This window comes from Hippichthys cyanospilos, chromosome 17, assembly GCF_059441005.1.
Source record: "Hippichthys cyanospilos isolate Australia breed blue-spotted pipefish chromosome 17, RoL_Hcya_1.0, whole genome shotgun sequence".
In the NCBI taxonomy this organism is placed as follows: domain Eukaryota; kingdom Metazoa; phylum Chordata; class Actinopteri; order Syngnathiformes; family Syngnathidae; genus Hippichthys; species Hippichthys cyanospilos.
Genome location: NC_142385.1, coordinates 13,131,013 through 13,148,766, shown reverse-complemented (window position 1 = coordinate 13,148,766; position 17,754 = coordinate 13,131,013). Strand labels below are relative to the sequence as shown.

Below are 17,754 nucleotides of genomic sequence, written 5' to 3'. Positions count from 1 at the left end.
CATCTTCCACATCATAAAGATGCCTGGGAAAATACTAAGATGTGCAAAGCTGTTGTACCAATCAGAAGCTCAAAAACAACTTTGATTTAAATGGTTTCAAACACATTAAGAGGTCAAGGAAAGAGGTCATAAAGCACCTTCCACATCATAAAGCTGACTGAGAAAATACAAAGATGTGCAAAACTGTTATACCATTCAGACATTTGAAAACATTTTCAAATTCAATTTGTTTCAAAATTGTTGAGAGGTCAAGGAAAGAGGTCATAAAGCATCTTTCATATCATAAATCAGACTGAGAAAATACCAAAATGTGCAAAGCTGCTGTAGAGTCAAACATTCAAATAGCAAATTCAAATAGCCTCACATTAAGAAGATCAAGGAAATGGGTAATAAAGCATATTCCACATAAAAAAAAAAAAACTGATTGGGATGTGCAAAACAACTTTAGGAGAGGTTGAAACAAGATTCAGATTATAATGCATCATCCACATCATGACTGTCAAAATAAGAATAAGAATAAGCTGTCTAAATTCTAAAATATTCTTTTTTTTTTTTTTACTAAATTGTTTGGTTCACCAATCAAATATAAATATACAACATTTTCAGGTCTAAGTGAACCATAATGCATACGGTCTTTTTGTTGAGTAAATAGAAAATGGCATCCTCCACTCCATATATACGGCGATCACCCCGCTATTGTATGTAACCATCTCCTTGGTAACACAATGTACAGGAATGACTCTATTGTAGATGCCCATATACTTAGAAATACATATTACATCACATTTGAGTGAAGCCATCATGACGCGCAGTGATAGTTGTCAAGTCGGCCATCCATCCAGTGTCGAGCTGCTATATATGTACTTTTACAAAGCTTTTGTCTACCCTGGAGTGATGTTATGTAATCGTCAGGGGGTTTGATGATTTGAGTGTGACGGGCCGCCGTGATGACTTAGGGGAGTCCAAACGGCTTTGAGCTGCCTGAGCACCAAGTTTTTACCCCCGACACCCTCCTCGTGGACCCCCCTTGCATCCCGCCCACCCATCTGCATTTATGTAACAGCCGCCGAGCTATAACGAACATCTTTTGGCCTCTCGACCCTGTTTACGGATCTAGGGAGCTTGCCTTGACTCATCGCCATGGCAACCTGCCTATTCCTGCCAGACTGTATATCGTGTATATCTATTCCCGTGTGTTTGTCTCCGCTGGAGTAAACAACTTAAAAAGGTACAAAAGATATCAAACTGCAGTTATATCCCGTGATCTTTTTTTTTTTTTTTTAAGGCTCATCCGCATCTACAGAGGCAAGAAGACTTTCGGCTTCACGCTGCGAGGTCACGCGCCAGTCTGCATCGATTCGGTCATCGCAGGTGCCTTTCTATCTTTAAATCTAATACCCAACCGAGCGCAGCGAGTGGAACGTGTGGGGTGAGTGTGCTGGTTGTCAGCCCTTGCGCTCCGAGGGCATCTTTTATAAATGATGAATGTAGCAGGAAGCTGATTCGACTGAGATTAAATATTAATTTATTAAATTCCAAAGACACATGTGTGTGTGTGTGTGTATATATGTGTGTATATATATACTGTATATATATACTCTATATATATATATATATATATATATATATATATATATATATATATATATATATATATATATATATATATATATATATATATATATATATATATATATATATGAGTGCAGAAATTCAATTCCAGCTACTTGTGGTTCATGTGTTTGACTAAGGCAGGGGTGATCAAACTTTTCCCCTTGAGGGCTGCATACAGAAAAATAGAAAAATGTAAGGGTCAAATTACTGTAAATTATCAAACAGCAAAAAAAAGTATATCCAGCAATGCAGCAAGAGATTGAATTTTCAGAGGAATTAAATTGAATATCCTACTGTATGTAATATTATTTTACGAACTTACTGTTTATTGTTCTGACATAGTGAAATATCGTAAGTTATATTCAAAGGATTTTAGCATAGAGGCTACTTTTTAAAGATATTTAAAGATATATTAAAGATATTTTAAAATGTCACATACCCCCATTCCCGAACGTATCCAAGCAGGTTCTTTAGGTGTGTTTTCAAAGTTCCGACTGTAATGTGATTTTATTTGACTCGAGCTATTTAAGAATGAACTCAAAAGCCGAACAGACGCTGAGATTGCTGCGTCTGGCCTGTTTGCGTGAGTTGCTTTCTGCGTGCGTGTTTGATGATGACGGCACAGCTGCCGCCCACAACCATCTCCCACCGCCATGTGCTGGAGAACACGTTGACTCAGTGGGCCTTATGGAGGTTGGTATGGAGATGGCGGAGGTGGCAGGCGTGACTCTCATCATGATCGCAGATCCTCTGCCGAGGACCAGAAGATGGTCTTTCACACTTTTGACACCCCGTGACAACTTTATGTGCTAGCAGCACACTCATAATAGCGTCCCCTGAGAGCAGTATGTTATGTAAAAAAAAAATCTCACATGGACATCAGATTTTCTTGGTGGTGGTTTGGTTAGGTGACAGATAAAGACTGACAGTCTATGTGGCCATTTTTATGGATAACAGCTTTGTGAGGAGCACCAATAAATTGCTGGAAAATATTTGCAAAGGTGGGCAGTTGGGTGGCAGGTGGATTTGTCACTTCATTCAGTTAAATCTTAAAAATTCCTGAGAAATAGTTATGCTATCAGATACTTGGGAGCATGGAAGTATAAACACAGTCTAAATAGGTAACAAGCACACATGCATCCATGAATAACTAGCTGAAGGCTAAAGCATTCGTATGCAACAGCTACTATTAAGAGTTTTTTTTTTTTTAATGTGTTATACCAAGCAACTCTTTCTTCACAATGAAGATATCGAGCATGGCTGGGAGGTCAGAGTTGGCGCTACGTTTCAGAGTCATGGTTTCATGAACTGAAATTCTTACTGTACACCAACAGATTCATTGTATGGCCTAAAGTAAAAAAAGCAATGATTAGAATGATGTACTAAGTGATTTATTTGTGTTATTTTGATTTATGAATATGATTTGAATGAATAAATCGCTTGCACACTTTTGAGCAGCGCATTCTGGAATGCACAAGGAGTTGACGGCATTCAAGTAACCGATGAGCACATCGCAGTGACAATCTCACTCTAACTCTTAGCCAGGAATGCAGGATGAGGATGGACATTTGAACCCCCCCCAAAAAAGCATTATCTAGAAAATGCAATTGTGCTATGCTTAGCAAAACTTTGCTTTTTACTTGTAGTGTGACATGTTCAAATGTGTACGGTACCGACAGAACTGTAAATGACAAACCAGTAATAAATAAATGAATAAATAAAATGCCCATCTCTGGTTCCTCTCAGATAGTCCTGCTGAAGAATGTGGACTAAAACCTGGCGACCGCATCCTGTTTCTCAATGGACTGGACATGAGGTCAGCTCATGTTTTATATTTTCAAAACAAGCTTGTATTGCTGCAAATATTAGGTTGTGCTTTGCCAACTGCCGCTGTGTTAGATAATCCATCACACAGCCGTCGTTTTTTTTTTTTTTTACTGTTACTGTCATGGTCTTGAACTCATTATATCACTTCTCTGCATTGAGACTGAATACATTGTCAGTGTCAGCTATAAATCAAACCTCCACAACACATAAAATGTGCCTGCGCATCACTTATGAGCACATCCATCTTTTTGTATTTGGAGGTAGACAGAATGGAGCGGCGCTTAGTTCAGTACGTGTGTAAGTAAATGATGTAAGGCACAACTGTTTATATAAGCAGAACTTTTCTTGTGGGAGGCGTCGTAGTTCTTCCGTGTACTTTAACAAATTTTTAGCCCTATGGATTGCCGAGGGCACGGGTGGGTGTGAGAATGAAGAACGTGAATATAAACTCACCAATAACAGTGGAGACTGGACAGCCTTCTCATTAGGTACACCTATGCAATGGAATGAGGTGCAAAAAAAAAATAGGAATAGGGATGAATCGAAATGCACAAAGTCCAACAAATCATTTTCAAAGAATCCAATAAGCAAAAATGTCACTACGGAACAGCAACATCAATGTAAACAAGGAAACGGCAAGACAGAATGACAGCAAACAAAGAGTTAAATACTGCTTAAACTGATTAGCTAATGACAAGCGCTAATTGGTCAAAACAAGGGATTGGCCTGACAAGAACAAAAATCTGACAGGACAGCCAATTCTAAGGTCCCGTTACTTTTGGGTTTCAATGAAGTTGAACGTGGAAAAACCTATAGAGGCCAAGTCCACAAGAGGGCGCAAATTCCCCATATAAATTCAGATGATTGTCGCCATGCATTTTACAATGTGCATACGTCACATCGCAATGTTCTTTTTTCGAAGGATGCATTACTTCAGTTGGCGCAGTGCATTTCGTGTTGTTACAACAAAATATTGGTTTCTCATCGACACAAGCCTCGATGGCGCAGTAGGCAGCGCGTCAGTCTCATAATCTGAAGGTCGTGAGTTCGAGCCTCACTCGGGGCAAGTTTTTTTTTTTTTTATGACGGTTTTATCTATGAAACTGGATGGGATTGAATTTTTAACGGCAACGAGGACAGGTGTTCCGGTAACGATGTAAACAAATGACGTTTGATTGCAGTTTAGCACTTCATTAAAAAAAAGAAAAAGAGGGGGCGGAATTTACAAATAAAAGATCAGTCCAATAACCTCAATTTACATTCAAAAGAACATTTAAAAACTTGGCAAAATATGATACGGAATAAAATAAAAAGTGATTTTCTTTTTTAATTCAAGTAATGCAAGAACCACTGTACTTGCCATCGTGTGTAAATATGCAAGACAGAGAGCGGTGGCTCCTAAATGAAAGAAACACTGAATGACTGAAATTGAATTACTAAATTATTTTTCTTGTTAAATGTTTTAATTGTATGTGAATAATAATTTAGCGATCAGAGTAACTATAAAGTATATATCAACTTTTTACTGCTAAATAACTGACCACTTGAAACAAATGAAAAATTCTCATCTTTGTGATGCTAGTTCAAGTGGTACATTTCATCATTTTTTAAAATCATTATTATACACTTCAACCTGCAGAAACATTCTGACTCATGCTTTGTGTTATGACTAAAAGTACATCACTTGTTTCATCCGCCTTCTTTTTATTACCGCCTTTTCCCTGCGTAGGAACTGTTCCCATGAAAAGGTGGTGTCAATGCTGCAGGGCAGCGGCGCGATGCCCACTCTGGTTATAGAAGACGGTCCGTCCGATTACTCCTCAGACCCGACAGACCCGGAGGAAACACCGAGTCTTTCTTCCAACGCCTTGCCGCGCTCTAGGTAAGTGCTAAAAACGCAGGGACGTCTTCAACGCGTGAAGTACGAACGTGCGTAAAAATGTTCCCGCTCTTCAGATCTCCTGTCCTCAGCTCCCTCCAGTGGGTGGCAGATATACTCCCACCGAGCATCAAGGTCCACGGGCGGACGTTCAGCCAGCAGCTGGAGCACTTACTGACAATCCAGGAGCGCTACACTGTCTGCAAGGCCCTTGAGACCTTTTTCCAGCACAGGTCAGCACAGCATGGAGTCAGTTAATATTCTCATTGAATCCCCCCAAAAAGAGCAAAAAAAAAAAAAATGTTATCCATCTGGTTGACAAGCATTGAAAGAAGGGTTGCTGTTGCCTGGGAAACTGTACAGTGCAGTGCAGGAGACTTGTGAGGATGTTGCACATAGGTAAACAACTCTAAAGTATAGTATATACTTTCATGTGATATTGATATTCATTTTAAAAACATTACTCACGTTATCAGAGATCTGTGTAAAAACGTGGAGTGGCACTGTAAAAATTCCTGGCGGGCGTCATGTTATTTTATCTATTGTGTTTAATATATCTGATCAACTTGAATGTTTGGCATTTTAGGTCAAATGGGTGATCGAGGAACATCATAAGCCTTTTTCAGATCAAGACGCCTTGGAATTAGTTCCTGGTGGAGCAGAGGGGAAAAAAAAAACTGCACTACCCCTCCTGTCCAATAAGTGGGGCTAACTAAACAAGCTGGATGATGAACATGCGAAGCATTTGTTGTAATTTGCTGCGGGACACTGCACGAGAATAATAAAAAAAAAAATGTTTATTTTTATTCAGCTCTGTTAGCTTGATATATTTTACCGCTATATTTTATTACATTTCAAACACTTTCTCAATGGACGTATCCTACTTTATAGAATTCAGTTATCGTGAGAGGTTTTCCATCCCAATTAACCACAAAAAACAACACGGCATCTTCTGGTTATTTTTAAACTCACAGGTTAGCGATCATTATCGAGGCAAACAATCCTGATCATGTAAAATTTACACTTGATTTAAACGTAAATTTAAAATCAAGCTGTCTCTAGATATTCTTAGAATATCATCAGAATCATTACTTCTACTCGCAACCAACCAACATGGCTGGGAGGTCACATTTTGCCATACCACCATTGGAGTCGTAAAATTAAAATCCACACATACCCAGAAACTTTGCTCAACACATTCACAAAACAAGCAGGAGCAAGCTTATGTAAAAAGAATCTCTCAGAATTTAATAGTAAAGAAATGTGTTATTGAAGCTTTTTGAGATATGAACACTCTGGCCCTGTATGTATTTGTTTTGATGCAAATGCGACAAGCAGCAGCAAAGCAGCTATTCAATTCGAGATAGTACAGCAAAATCACTCAAGGGCATAAACACAAAAATATCCTCCCCCTGTTTGATCATCTTGTTTACACCTCCCTTCTCATCCTCCATGTTATCACAAATGCTGAGAATTTTGATTTTGAGCCAACAGCGCATTGGTGCTTGATTATACATAAACGTTATGTGTGTGTGTGTGTGTGTGTTTTTTTTTTTCCCCTGCAGGAATGTGGACACCCTCATAGTGGATGTGTTTCCGGTATTGGACACACCAGCTAAGCAGTTGATCTGGCAATTTATATACCAGTTACTGACTTATGATGAGCAGGAACGCTGTCAGAGCAAGCTGTCACGTTTCTTGGGTTTCAAAAGCAGCGGTGAGCTCACGCTTTTGAATATTTTCATTTAAATAAGTGACATTAGGATTCTTATGGTTATCTATGGAAGCTAATGAATGCTCGTATACTTTGACGTGAATTTTGCAGCAGTATTAGAGCCCGACGGCGGTTCAGAACACCACCGGAGGAGCAGCTCCGTGCGAATATCTGGGACGACGTATCGCGGCTGCGTGCGAGAGAGGAGTTCCGATGACTGCATCATCGGAACTCACCTGGGAATGGGTACGCTGCATGCCGCTAGCAATGACATGGAAAGCGATCTTCCATATCACTCTTAGGTTACTATGTAGAGATCATTCTTCGACTCATTCAGTTAAAATGACGTCTATAGCCGTCAATGGCGGTGAATGAGTCAACTGCCTGTGTTATAATATAAAACAGGACATTTTTGTTTTTGCTCCTGTTTTGAATGAACACAAAGATGAACTATATTTGACCATTTAAACTTGAGGCGAAATGGTCAACTCACTTTGGGTATAACCTTGCCATTTTCCACAGCAACAAAGTGTTTACATGGTTAAAAAATGAGGGTGAACTCAAAATTGAATAACATTGCAAGTTGGGCAATTAAATCAAGATATTTGACAGTTCACTTTCTCAAAGAAATTAGTTTACAGAACCAATTATCCGTAGAAATGATACATTTATTAGGCCATTTTAGCAGTAGTTAATACATTGCCTATAAATAAATCATTTAATCCCAAAAACATATTTTTATGTTTTTCTTTTAAGCATCAATAGGTTTAATCCCAAGTATTTACTGTAATATCGTTTTCAATGTTGTTTTAGGCTAAGGGGGTGTCTGAAAATAGCTGGATTACTTTATGTAATGAAGTATTAAACTAATTATGTTATATATTCTCGTAATTAATATCAATTATTTTAGTTTAGTACTTTAGTCATAAATTCAGAAATCAAGTGATCATTTTACTATTAAAATTAGAATAAAAAAGAAAAAAAAACAATGTCTTTATATCACTGTAAAGCAGGGATACAACAAAAGTAGCAGTGCCACACCGATTACATAAATATAAATAGAAAAGAACTCGAAATATGACAGAAATGCAACTGTTAATATTTTCAGTGTGTTGTTGTTGTTGATATTCTGAGCATGACATTTTACTGCTAAAAAAGCATTTGAAATGCCCGGCTGAAAATGTTATGTAAGTTTGTTGCCTTGGAATTTTTAAGTTCACCCAACATTTATAATGCACCGCACAGCCTTGTCAGTTGCTAGTGAAAATATAACCTTCTTAGCAGAGGTCTATTTTCCGCAAAGCTTTTCAGCAATCTGCCTTTCGCACTTCCATGCTATTCTGCTCTGCTTCATCCCGTCCGCCATCTTCGAGTGCTCCTCATGCTTTATTATGCTTCAGGAATTCATGTGGATGAATGTGGCAGCCAGGAGGAGAGGCAGTCAGGAGATGGAACCTCCTTCCCTGAGTCTCCTGACCTCAGTCATGTAGGTATAATGCCGGCAACGGCATTATAAAAGCCACTTTGCATCATTTGAAGGTCTGCCGCTAAGCACAGCTTATGATCAATGGCGGACCTTCAAAGTAGAGGCCCGCCTTTGTGTGCTACTGCTAACCGTGCGTCCATTCATAGATGTCAGGTGTGTACACGGAGCTGGAGAATTTGTACGCAGGGAAGAGTGTGTCTCCGCTGCAGGGGGGCACCCCGGCAGAGTCGGAGGGGCCGGGACAGACTGAGGCCTATGGCCGCTCTCTCTCCCCTCTCACACTGCCCCCACTCAAAGGTACTCCAAACACCCACACCATCTGCGCATACGCGCTCAGACGCACGCTCTTCAAAAGCGCTTCAGTTGCCATCTAGATGATGCTCTCTTTTCATTGGCTTGGGCCTGGATGGCGATGACCATTGTGTCATTGTTACATAATCAAAACACACATGTGACCATCATGGCCCAATGTATCTTAGTCATTTGTTTTTGTACAAGTAGTTTTTGTTAGAGGGTAAAAACAAATGGGAGCCTCATTTAAAAAAAAGATGTAACACCGACAACACTGTCATTATTCAAATTATCCCCAATTATGTATGCAAAACTCATTAAAATAAACTTCATCTGACCTGCAACCCTAAAGAGGAGCGCACTAAAAAAAAAAAAAATCAATGCCTTCAAGCAGTATTTGGGGACTCGAAACTGATAATAAAAATAAATTCAACAATTATAACAACAAATGAGCAGTTTGATATGCTAATTATTCAAAATTCCTAAAAGAACAAAAATGTACAAACATATAATGCCACACTTAATTTCTCTTAATTTATCTTTGAAAGGATGTACAGAAAGTGTCAGGAGCTCATAAATGCACAAAGCTACAGCAATTTGAAAGTTGAAATGCCTAGTATTGAAAAACAACATGTTCTGGCACATTTACCTTTCAATGGTGAGCATTGTCTATGAATTCCTTCTCTTCATACATTTTGATTACAACTTGAAGCTTTTGGCTGCTGTGAAATGAAAATTGAGACGTTAAGGTTTTTTTAGAGAAATCACAAAATGGACATCTCTCAAAAATATCTACAATGGTGTTTTCTCCACAGCTACTTCTTCACTCTCTCGCTCTCCAGGCAACCGCAAATCGGGCCTGTCCCTGACCTGGAAGGATCCCCTCCCTACCAACGTCTACGGAATCCACCATCAAAGCAGCGTGGACTCCAACCCCTACGTCAGCTTGGAGAGCCCCCCCGCATCACCCCAACACAGCCCCGGCACGTTGGGCCGCCGCAGGAAGCTGTTCACTTTCTCCCGCCCGCCTCGTAGCCGAGACACTGACAAGTTCTTGGATGCCCTCAGCGAGCAGCTGGGCCACCGGGTCACTCTGGATGACTACGTGCCAGACGAGAATGACTATGAGGAGGTGAGGGAAATGTTTTTTTTTTTCTTTTTTTTAGCTGTGCATTTGGTACTTCATTTGTTACACTTTAGTCCCATGTTGACATTAGATGACCTCTAATATTCTACAATGACCACTTGTGTCACATGAACAGATATATCAAGGTGCTTGTCATGGTTTCAGAAGAAAACGTGTGCCTGTAAGTAAAATATGATATAAGTATTACCAGTAGTTTAATCATAGTACATCTGCCTTTTAAGGACTGGAAATACAGTTACAATATTCGGCTTGAATGACACTAAAGTTCAAATTCCATGCAATTCCATTTCATTGTTTTTTATTTTTTGGTCCGGTATGTGGGAACAAAACCACATTTGGCACATTCATCTTTCATCAGTGCGTGTTGTCTAATAATTCCTTGTTTTCATACTTTGATTACAACTTGACCCTTTTGGCTTTTGGGACATGAAAGTTAAGACCTTAAGGAGTTTTTTTTGTAGAAATACCAAAATCTGTCATAAACCTCCAAAAGTATTGGTACAGGAATCAAAATCTTTTGCTGTTGACTGGCTTGTTCTTGCATGGCTTATTCTGGGAATGCTCACTTCATTGATGATGGCATCATCAAAATTAACTAAAAAAATCTACAGAAATAACTTCCAGATAACTCAGTCACCGCCAGAGACGGCTTCAAACGTCACATATCTACAGTATAGTCAATGGTATTGGCAGCAACTGCAACTGGGCTGGCAGCAAGTAAGCTAAGAAATAAATGTCATCAAAGAAAGAAAGATGATATCAAACTGGTTTGCCTTCATCATTGAGAAAATGACCCAAAACAGTCATAATAATAATACAGCTAACCAGGGGCAAGAAGTGAGCAGCAAGATTGAAAGCCTATCTACTGTATCTATACAATGTGCTGCTAAAGAAGAGTCTGAAGGTAGAAAAGAATGGGAAAAAAAACAAAGCATTTACTGCAAATACTTTACCTCGACTACTAATTTGTTATACATCTATAACTATAATTCAAGTTAACGCAGTGCAGCTCTTTTTAGCTGAAATAGAAAGCTTGATTGTGTGTTTCTTCCCACAGATGAGCTTCCCAGAGGAGCAGGACTCGGGCTTTATGCGTCGGCAGCTCAGTAGTGGCAGCAGTGAGGACCACAGTAGCGGTGACGAGGTTTCCTCTCCCTGCTACTCTTCCGGGTCCGAGCACATCCCCCCTCCTCCTATACAAAGCCCCCCCCCTCCCCCCCCCTTCCAAGTCTTGCTACCGCCTCCGGTCCCGTTCACCGACCCCGTGCCCCCCGTCCGCTTCTCGCCAGAACATGTACCTCGCAGCCGTATGCCCTTCCAGCCTCACCACCCCATCATCCCCCCTCCTCCGCCCCCTCTGAGGACCCTCCTGTCCAACCGCTCCCCCCTCCACAAGGTGCTGCCCGCCAGGGAGGGCGCAGACGAAAAGCGTTTCCAAACGCTGTCTCGCGGGCGCACCACCTTCACCGCCACCACCATCCTGCGCTCCTCCCGCTCCGGCTACCTCCCCCGCCAGCTCAGCCAACCCCAGCCCCTTTGCCAGCCGTCCCCCCAGCCCTCTCCTCAGATGTTGAGGCCCAGTCAGCTCGTCCTACACAGGCACCATCAGCTCCACCACCAGCACAGCTATCAGGGTCCGCTACCTCCATCCCTGGAAGATCACAGTCCCGCAAGGGGTCACACGCAAGACCCCACTGACTCATTTTGCAAACCTTCAAACGCTCACTCTGCACTTCTCAGCCACACGAAAACTCCCAGAGAAGAGCCGGAGTCCCAGCAGGTAACACAAACCACTACTTCGTTTTTTTAAGAAATACACTACCATTGACAGCTATAAACTGAAAAGCTCCGTTTTTGCTGGGCTAGCCATGAAATTTTTAATAAATGCATTGCTTGCGTTTAAATAAATCACAAAAAGCAATTTTAAGTCTTAACCATTGCCACAAAATGTGTAGGCTGGATGGTGACTACTGTTACATAAATAATGTGACATCATACCAGTGACACATTCAGCACAGCAACAACAAAAAAAAAGGAGGAATGTGACAAAGCAAACAAAGGACAACACTGGAGGACATCCAGAAATGTTCTTTTCTTATTCTTGGCACGTGGGTGTTTCGTGCAAGAAGAAGTCAAAACAGATTTTGTGTTAGTTTTGATCTTGCAATGTTGTTGCACGAAAGAAGGGCTCATTAATATGGTGGCAAGTATTCCCCCAAGAACATATGAGGGCTATTTTAAAGATGGCTATTTAGAGATCATATTATCAAAAAAAATAAAACCTACAAAAAAACAAAAACAAATGTAATATATAGTGGTTGTATTGTAGCACATGACCAAAGTGTAGTATTGCGTGGAGTTAATGAAAAAACAGTTTACTCTTGGTGATGTCTGTAATGCCCTGAAAAAATATACATTTATATTGAGTGGGGTTGTCTTCATCCAATTAATTTATGAAAGAAAGTCATGCTGTACTCAATGTTATGCTAAGTGAGTTATCTGTAGAATTGGACTGGTATTTTGAGTTATTTGTTAATTGAATTGATGCAATCAAGGTTATGTCAAGATTAGTAAGAAGCCTTTTTTAATTGTAATTTCAGGCTCCTCCTCCTCCCGCTCCACCTTTGCCCCCGCCCTGCGACCCTCCTCCTCTTCCTCTGCCGGGTCAAGCCTCAGACACTAACCACATGAGCGTGAAGAGGCTGCGCTGGGAGCAGGTGGAGAACTCTGAGGGCACCATCTGGGGTCAGGTGGGCTCTTCCTGCATGATACCGTACACACGTAGGCAATCCTGCCTAGTACCCGCAAGAATATTCCCACCGGGGAGTTACAATGTGTCGTTGTTTGTCCAGCTCGGGGAGGATTCCGATTACGACAAGCTCACGGACATGGTGAAGTATTTGGACCTCGATCTGCACTTCGGCACCCGACGCAGATCCAGTAAGTTCTTTTGGATGTCCTCTCATCTTTCTGTGTTGTCATCATTTCATTGCTACTTGTACATATTGTTTCTTTGCTAACCTTTGACCCATTCATTTCATGGGTGAAATTTAGGTTTGACAGCCATATACTGTAAATGTGATATTGTTTTTCAACTTTGATGAATCCACTTGGCTTTTCTAGAAGTTCAATGTCACCATCTGTTTACTGACCTTGTTTTGTTTGTACCTCTACAGTCATATCAGTCACATAGATGAGGCCTGCATCATTCACCTTGCCTTCAAATCCATTCTCCATAAGGCGCCACTTTCACCCACCTCCAGTCCAGTAATAACACAGTTCTGCCATAGAAAAGAAAAATTGTAGTCCTCAGTCAGTGAACTTTGGCCTCAAGAGAATCACACGACAGAACCGTGTTATTAACTTATCATCCTGGAATGTATGTGTGTTTGTGTTACTGTATATAAAAGCCTGTGTGTGTGTGTGTGTGTGTGTGTGTGTGTGTGTGTTATCGATCCCTGGTGCCTGGAGAATTCATCCTCACACTGTTGTTTAATTACCAGTGTCTCCACCAGAGCCGACCTGCCTCCCAGAGAACTTGAAAAAGAAAGACGTTGTGGAGATTCTGTCTCACAAGAAAGCCTACAATGCATGTGAGTTAAGTCTTTTAGAATTAAAACAGTACTTGACAAATTTTGACAACAACCCGCAATTCAAGTTTTCATATTAAAAACAAAAACAAAACTGAATTGTAGATTAACACTAATTAACAGGGCATAGCCAGATTTTTTTTATATAAATTCATTCTGACTAATCACGATCACGTGTTTTATCAGGTGAGGTTTGCAAGCCGAGGCATGATTGGTTATTATCTAACCCCTGAACAACACTGATGTCATTTCCAGTAGACAGCAAGTGGGAAAATGGCCGCCACCTGAGATAAATAACAATGGATAGATTTTGCTGCTTAATTCATATTCCTCAAAATGTAATATTAATCAGTGTGCTGTGTTTAGGCTAGTGGGTATGCATGGATAATAAGATGCATAATATTGTTTAGAAATTTTTTGACTTGATTTCCCCTTTTGATAACTTGAATTTCTTGACTTCTCAATGTGCTGAGACCATTTGAATTTTGCAGTGTTCCCAAACTTTTGACTGATAATGTATTTATAACCAGAACCCCAGAGTATTGTTATTTTTTAAGGGCACACTTTGTAATCCATCTCGTGTAACGGAAATCCATAGAACGTGCAGAATGATGTGTCCGAATGGAAGCTATGTGTTGCCATGGCGACGACAGCAGGCGCAGCTGTTTTTGTACATGTCTTGCTACTTGTTTTTGTTAAAGGAGATTGTTAGTTGAAGTGCTTTTTACAGGCTTATTAGCAGTAGTGCTGTGTCTGTTCTGGCTGGCTATTTTAGTGTTTTTTTTAACACTCCATGATTTGAGTGCTCATGATGACTGTTGCCATGGTGATGTAGGGAATCTTGCTGATTTTTGCCTCAAGGCTAGAAGAACTTCCCCGAGGCTTCCAGCATTAGCAAGTCATCATATATCCATGTATGACAGACAAACCTCAATCTAATTGTCCACCTCCTCTTCCTCAGCCATCCTCATCGCCCATCTGAAGCTCTCCCCCGACGAGCTCCGCCGGGTCCTGATGGACATGACCACGGACAGGTTGGAGCCCACTCACATCAAGCAGCTGCTCCTCTATGCCCCTGACGAGGATGAAGTCAAAAAGTATGAGCAGTTCGAGCAGGACCCGGCCAAATTGAGCGAGCCCGACCAGTTCATTTTCCAGGTAAGGACTATTCAACGCTGACAGTCAACACAATTTAAAATACCGTATTTTCCGCACTATAAGGCACACCGGGAAAATACAGTAGATATAAGTGGTGATCGATTCCAGATGCTGATGGTGCCTGAGTACAAGACGCGCCTAAGGAGCCTCCATTTCAAGACCACCCTGCAGGAGAGGATGGAGGAGATGAAGGTGGCCTATGATTATATCTACAAAGCATCAATGGAGCTGAAGACCAGCAAGAAACTGGCCAAAATTCTCGAGGTGAAAACAATCACACTTAAAACGTACTGAATAAAGTAGTAAAAGAGGCTGATACACGATATTAGGATCCGATATTCATTTTCCGTAAAGTAAAAAACATTTGTCAATAGATGATTTAATAATCTTATTTTGTGCATTACCCTTTTGAATACGTTTTCCAATTGCCGTCAGCTGAAAATGCTTGACGCTAATGAGCTCCCTCGCTATTGCGCAGTTTGTACTCGCAATGGGGAATTACCTGAACAACGGCCAACCCAAAAGCCACAGGACGACCAGTTTCAAGATCAACTTTCTCACCGAGGTACGACCGGGCTCATCTTTCACCTCTTGGGATCCATTGATCGTGTCTAATCGTTTCATTACGTTTGCCAGCTCGGCACGACCAAAACGGTGGACGGGAAATCGACTTTCCTTCACATTCTGGCGAAGTCTCTGTACCAGCATTTCCCGGAGCTGCTTAACTTTTCCAGAGATCTCACCACGGTGCCTCTGGCTGCTAAAGGTACGACACACCGAATTCAGTAAAAAAGCTGAAAAAGTAGTGCCAAATACACACCTCTTCAGCAGCATTTCAAACACGTCTTTTTTCTCCAGTCAACCAGAGAGCGGTGACCACAGAGCTGAGCGACTTTCACGCCACCATCCAGGACATCAGAGCAGCCTGTCTGAAAATTCCTCCCACAGCTGAGGACCACTTTGCTTCTGTCATGAGTGTACGTCATCTGAAATACAAAAACAAAACGTCAAGATGATCAAAATGGACCAACCCGGTTTTCGGGACAGGAGTAAGTGGTTGGGAAAGCTGGAGGATTTCATGGTTCGATGTGTGTCCTCCAACAGAGTTTTCTGGAGAACAGCCACCCCGCAATCCAGTCTTTGGAGTCTCTGCAGAGCCGAGCAATGGAGGAGTTCTCCAAAGTGGCCTCCTTCTTTGGAGAAGATAGCAAGTCCACCAGCACTGATTCTTTTTTTGCCATTTTTGCAGAATTCATTTCTAAATTTGAGGTGAGTGGTCAGATCTAAACTCAGATCTAAAAATACGCTATTGTTGCTAGGTGTCACTGAGGCAAAGACATAACAAAATGGCTGATAGGAAAGTACGTACTAGTATTTGAGGTGTGAGATTATCTACCAACCAGAATTTTTGCACTTCAGGGCTTTTATTATTCTTATTTTTGTTCAAATCAATCATCTGTAAGCAATTTAATTTTAAAGATAAAGACTAGTTGGAGGGCATGTTAAGTTTGTAATCATGTTGGCGATTTTTAACATCTTTAAGACTACTAAAGATGCTACAGATCACTTTTTTTTTTTTTTAGACAGATCTGACAAAATAAAGCACCAATGCAATATCTTTACGATATTTTGAGACAGGCATGAGGGCGTTACAACAAAAGCTTAACCCTAACTCAAATAACAGATAATAAGCTTGAAATCATTTGGCCATTTTGCAAATAGCATTTGTTAACTATGCGAAGAAACACTGCATGTGTTAAACTAACGGGTTCTTCTTTTCCGCTTCCAGAGGGCCCTCAATGAGACCCAGACCCCCGAAAACCCCAGAAGCCCCAGATTGTCTTCTCCACTTGCCTGGTAGACGACAACATCCTTCCCCACAACCAAAGTGCCAAAAATGACGTGGTGATGATGCATTTTCCCCAAAAGGTTCAGAGCCACTTCTTCCAGCAGAAAGGACATACAGCACCCATGTAGGTAATCAGGAGCGCCCTCGTGTGGAAGAGAGCTATTATTACAGGTGCTTGGCAGAGCAGTCCAAAATAATCAGCACTTGACCAATTTATGTCATTTAAACTATGTGGAAGTAATCCTAGCAAGATATATTTATTATAAGATTAGAAATAATGTATATTTTGTCATATTGTAAGGATTTAGCAAAGATAAAGGCAGTTTCCAGTTCACATTTACATGATGGCAACATTTTTGAGAAAGTTCACATCCTCATTACAGTAAATGTTTGAAAATAATAAACTAGTTTTAATGGCTTGACATAAAGATTAAATTGTATGAGTTATTTTTATAGGAGGCACTGTTCGCAGCAGCTCAGCTAGGGGCCCTAAAACATTTTTTTTTCCAAAAACAAGATGTCATTCCTTTGATAGAAGGAGAAATTGTCGTTTCCTTCATGAGCCATTTATGGCAAAATTCACAGTATTTTTACAATAGTGAAGCATTTCATCGTACATTTGTGTCAACAAAATCAATGATGAATTCTCTTGAAGCTTCTGGCTTTTCCCAATACAAGGTTCTGCTCATAAAAGGGCCTGTAAATGATCCATTATAAGTGCTTTTCTGGTTGCCATGGTGACCTCATGACTCATCCACAGTTGTACCAGTAGCTGTGGTGTACTCTGTGTTGTATTATTGAGATTGTAAAATTTCCATGTTTTGCCTATGCACTGTTCACTGTTTTCTTTGTGAGTGCTCGGGTGGTCCCGGGTGGAGTTCTGGTTTGGATTTTCTTGTTAAAGAGTCACTCGACAATTATTTCTCAATGTTGCACAGCTTTCAAAGTGGAGTGTTAGTTTTCTCGTAAAATGCAACCAGAACTGCTGCTAAGTATCGTAACTGTGTTTCTGGTCTAAATCGGTTGCATGTTGATGCAGGTGGTAGCAAACAACATCTATTTTAAAAAAGAACATGTTCTATTGAGCAAGCTTTTTTTTTTTTTGTCAGTTTTGTGTTTTTAGTAGAAGTCATGTGACTGTTTGACCCCTTGTGTTTTGAGTCATTGTTTTTGATCTATAAAACATATCTCACTTGAAA

General features: G+C 40.6%; 1 protein-coding gene and 1 non-coding gene across 8 annotated transcripts in view; both read left to right on the top strand.

Moving 5' to 3' along the window:
* The window catches only part of grid2ipb (glutamate receptor, ionotropic, delta 2 (Grid2) interacting protein, b), a 27,291-nt gene extending 9,537 nt beyond the window's left edge, over positions 1-17,754 (top strand). Inside the window, exons 6-26 of one of the 7 annotated variants that reach the window (XM_088438918.1) lie at positions 1,286-1,371; positions 3,361-3,430; positions 5,171-5,323; positions 5,398-5,553; positions 6,886-7,037; positions 7,149-7,280; positions 8,435-8,520; positions 8,667-8,817; positions 9,627-9,943; positions 10,074-10,118; positions 11,016-11,738; positions 12,559-12,708; positions 12,811-12,898; positions 13,462-13,551; positions 14,510-14,706; positions 14,815-14,970; positions 15,185-15,271; positions 15,343-15,472; positions 15,565-15,683; positions 15,811-15,975; positions 16,496-17,754. In XM_088438918.1, the coding sequence (XP_088295044.1) occupies positions 1,286-1,371; positions 3,361-3,430; positions 5,171-5,323; positions 5,398-5,553; positions 6,886-7,037; positions 7,149-7,280; positions 8,435-8,520; positions 8,667-8,817; positions 9,627-9,943; positions 10,074-10,118; positions 11,016-11,738; positions 12,559-12,708; positions 12,811-12,898; positions 13,462-13,551; positions 14,510-14,706; positions 14,815-14,970; positions 15,185-15,271; positions 15,343-15,472; positions 15,565-15,683; positions 15,811-15,975; positions 16,496-16,567 (3,325 nt within the window). In that variant the 3' untranslated portion in view covers positions 16,568-17,754. Of the gene's footprint in view, positions 1-1,285; positions 1,372-3,360; positions 3,431-5,170; positions 5,324-5,397; positions 5,554-6,885; positions 7,038-7,145; positions 7,281-8,434; positions 8,521-8,666; positions 8,818-9,626; positions 9,944-10,073; positions 10,119-11,015; positions 11,739-12,558; positions 12,709-12,810; positions 12,899-13,461; positions 13,552-14,509; positions 14,707-14,814; positions 14,971-15,184; positions 15,272-15,342; positions 15,473-15,564; positions 15,684-15,810; positions 15,976-16,495 lie in introns of all 7 variants that reach the window. The other 6 variants (XM_088438920.1, XM_088438919.1, XM_088438917.1 and 3 more) reach the window with 6 other exon arrangements.
* Positions 4,435-4,507, top strand: trnam-cau (transfer RNA methionine (anticodon CAU)). Its single transcript has one exon. It is a non-coding gene; the product is annotated as a tRNA-Met (tRNA).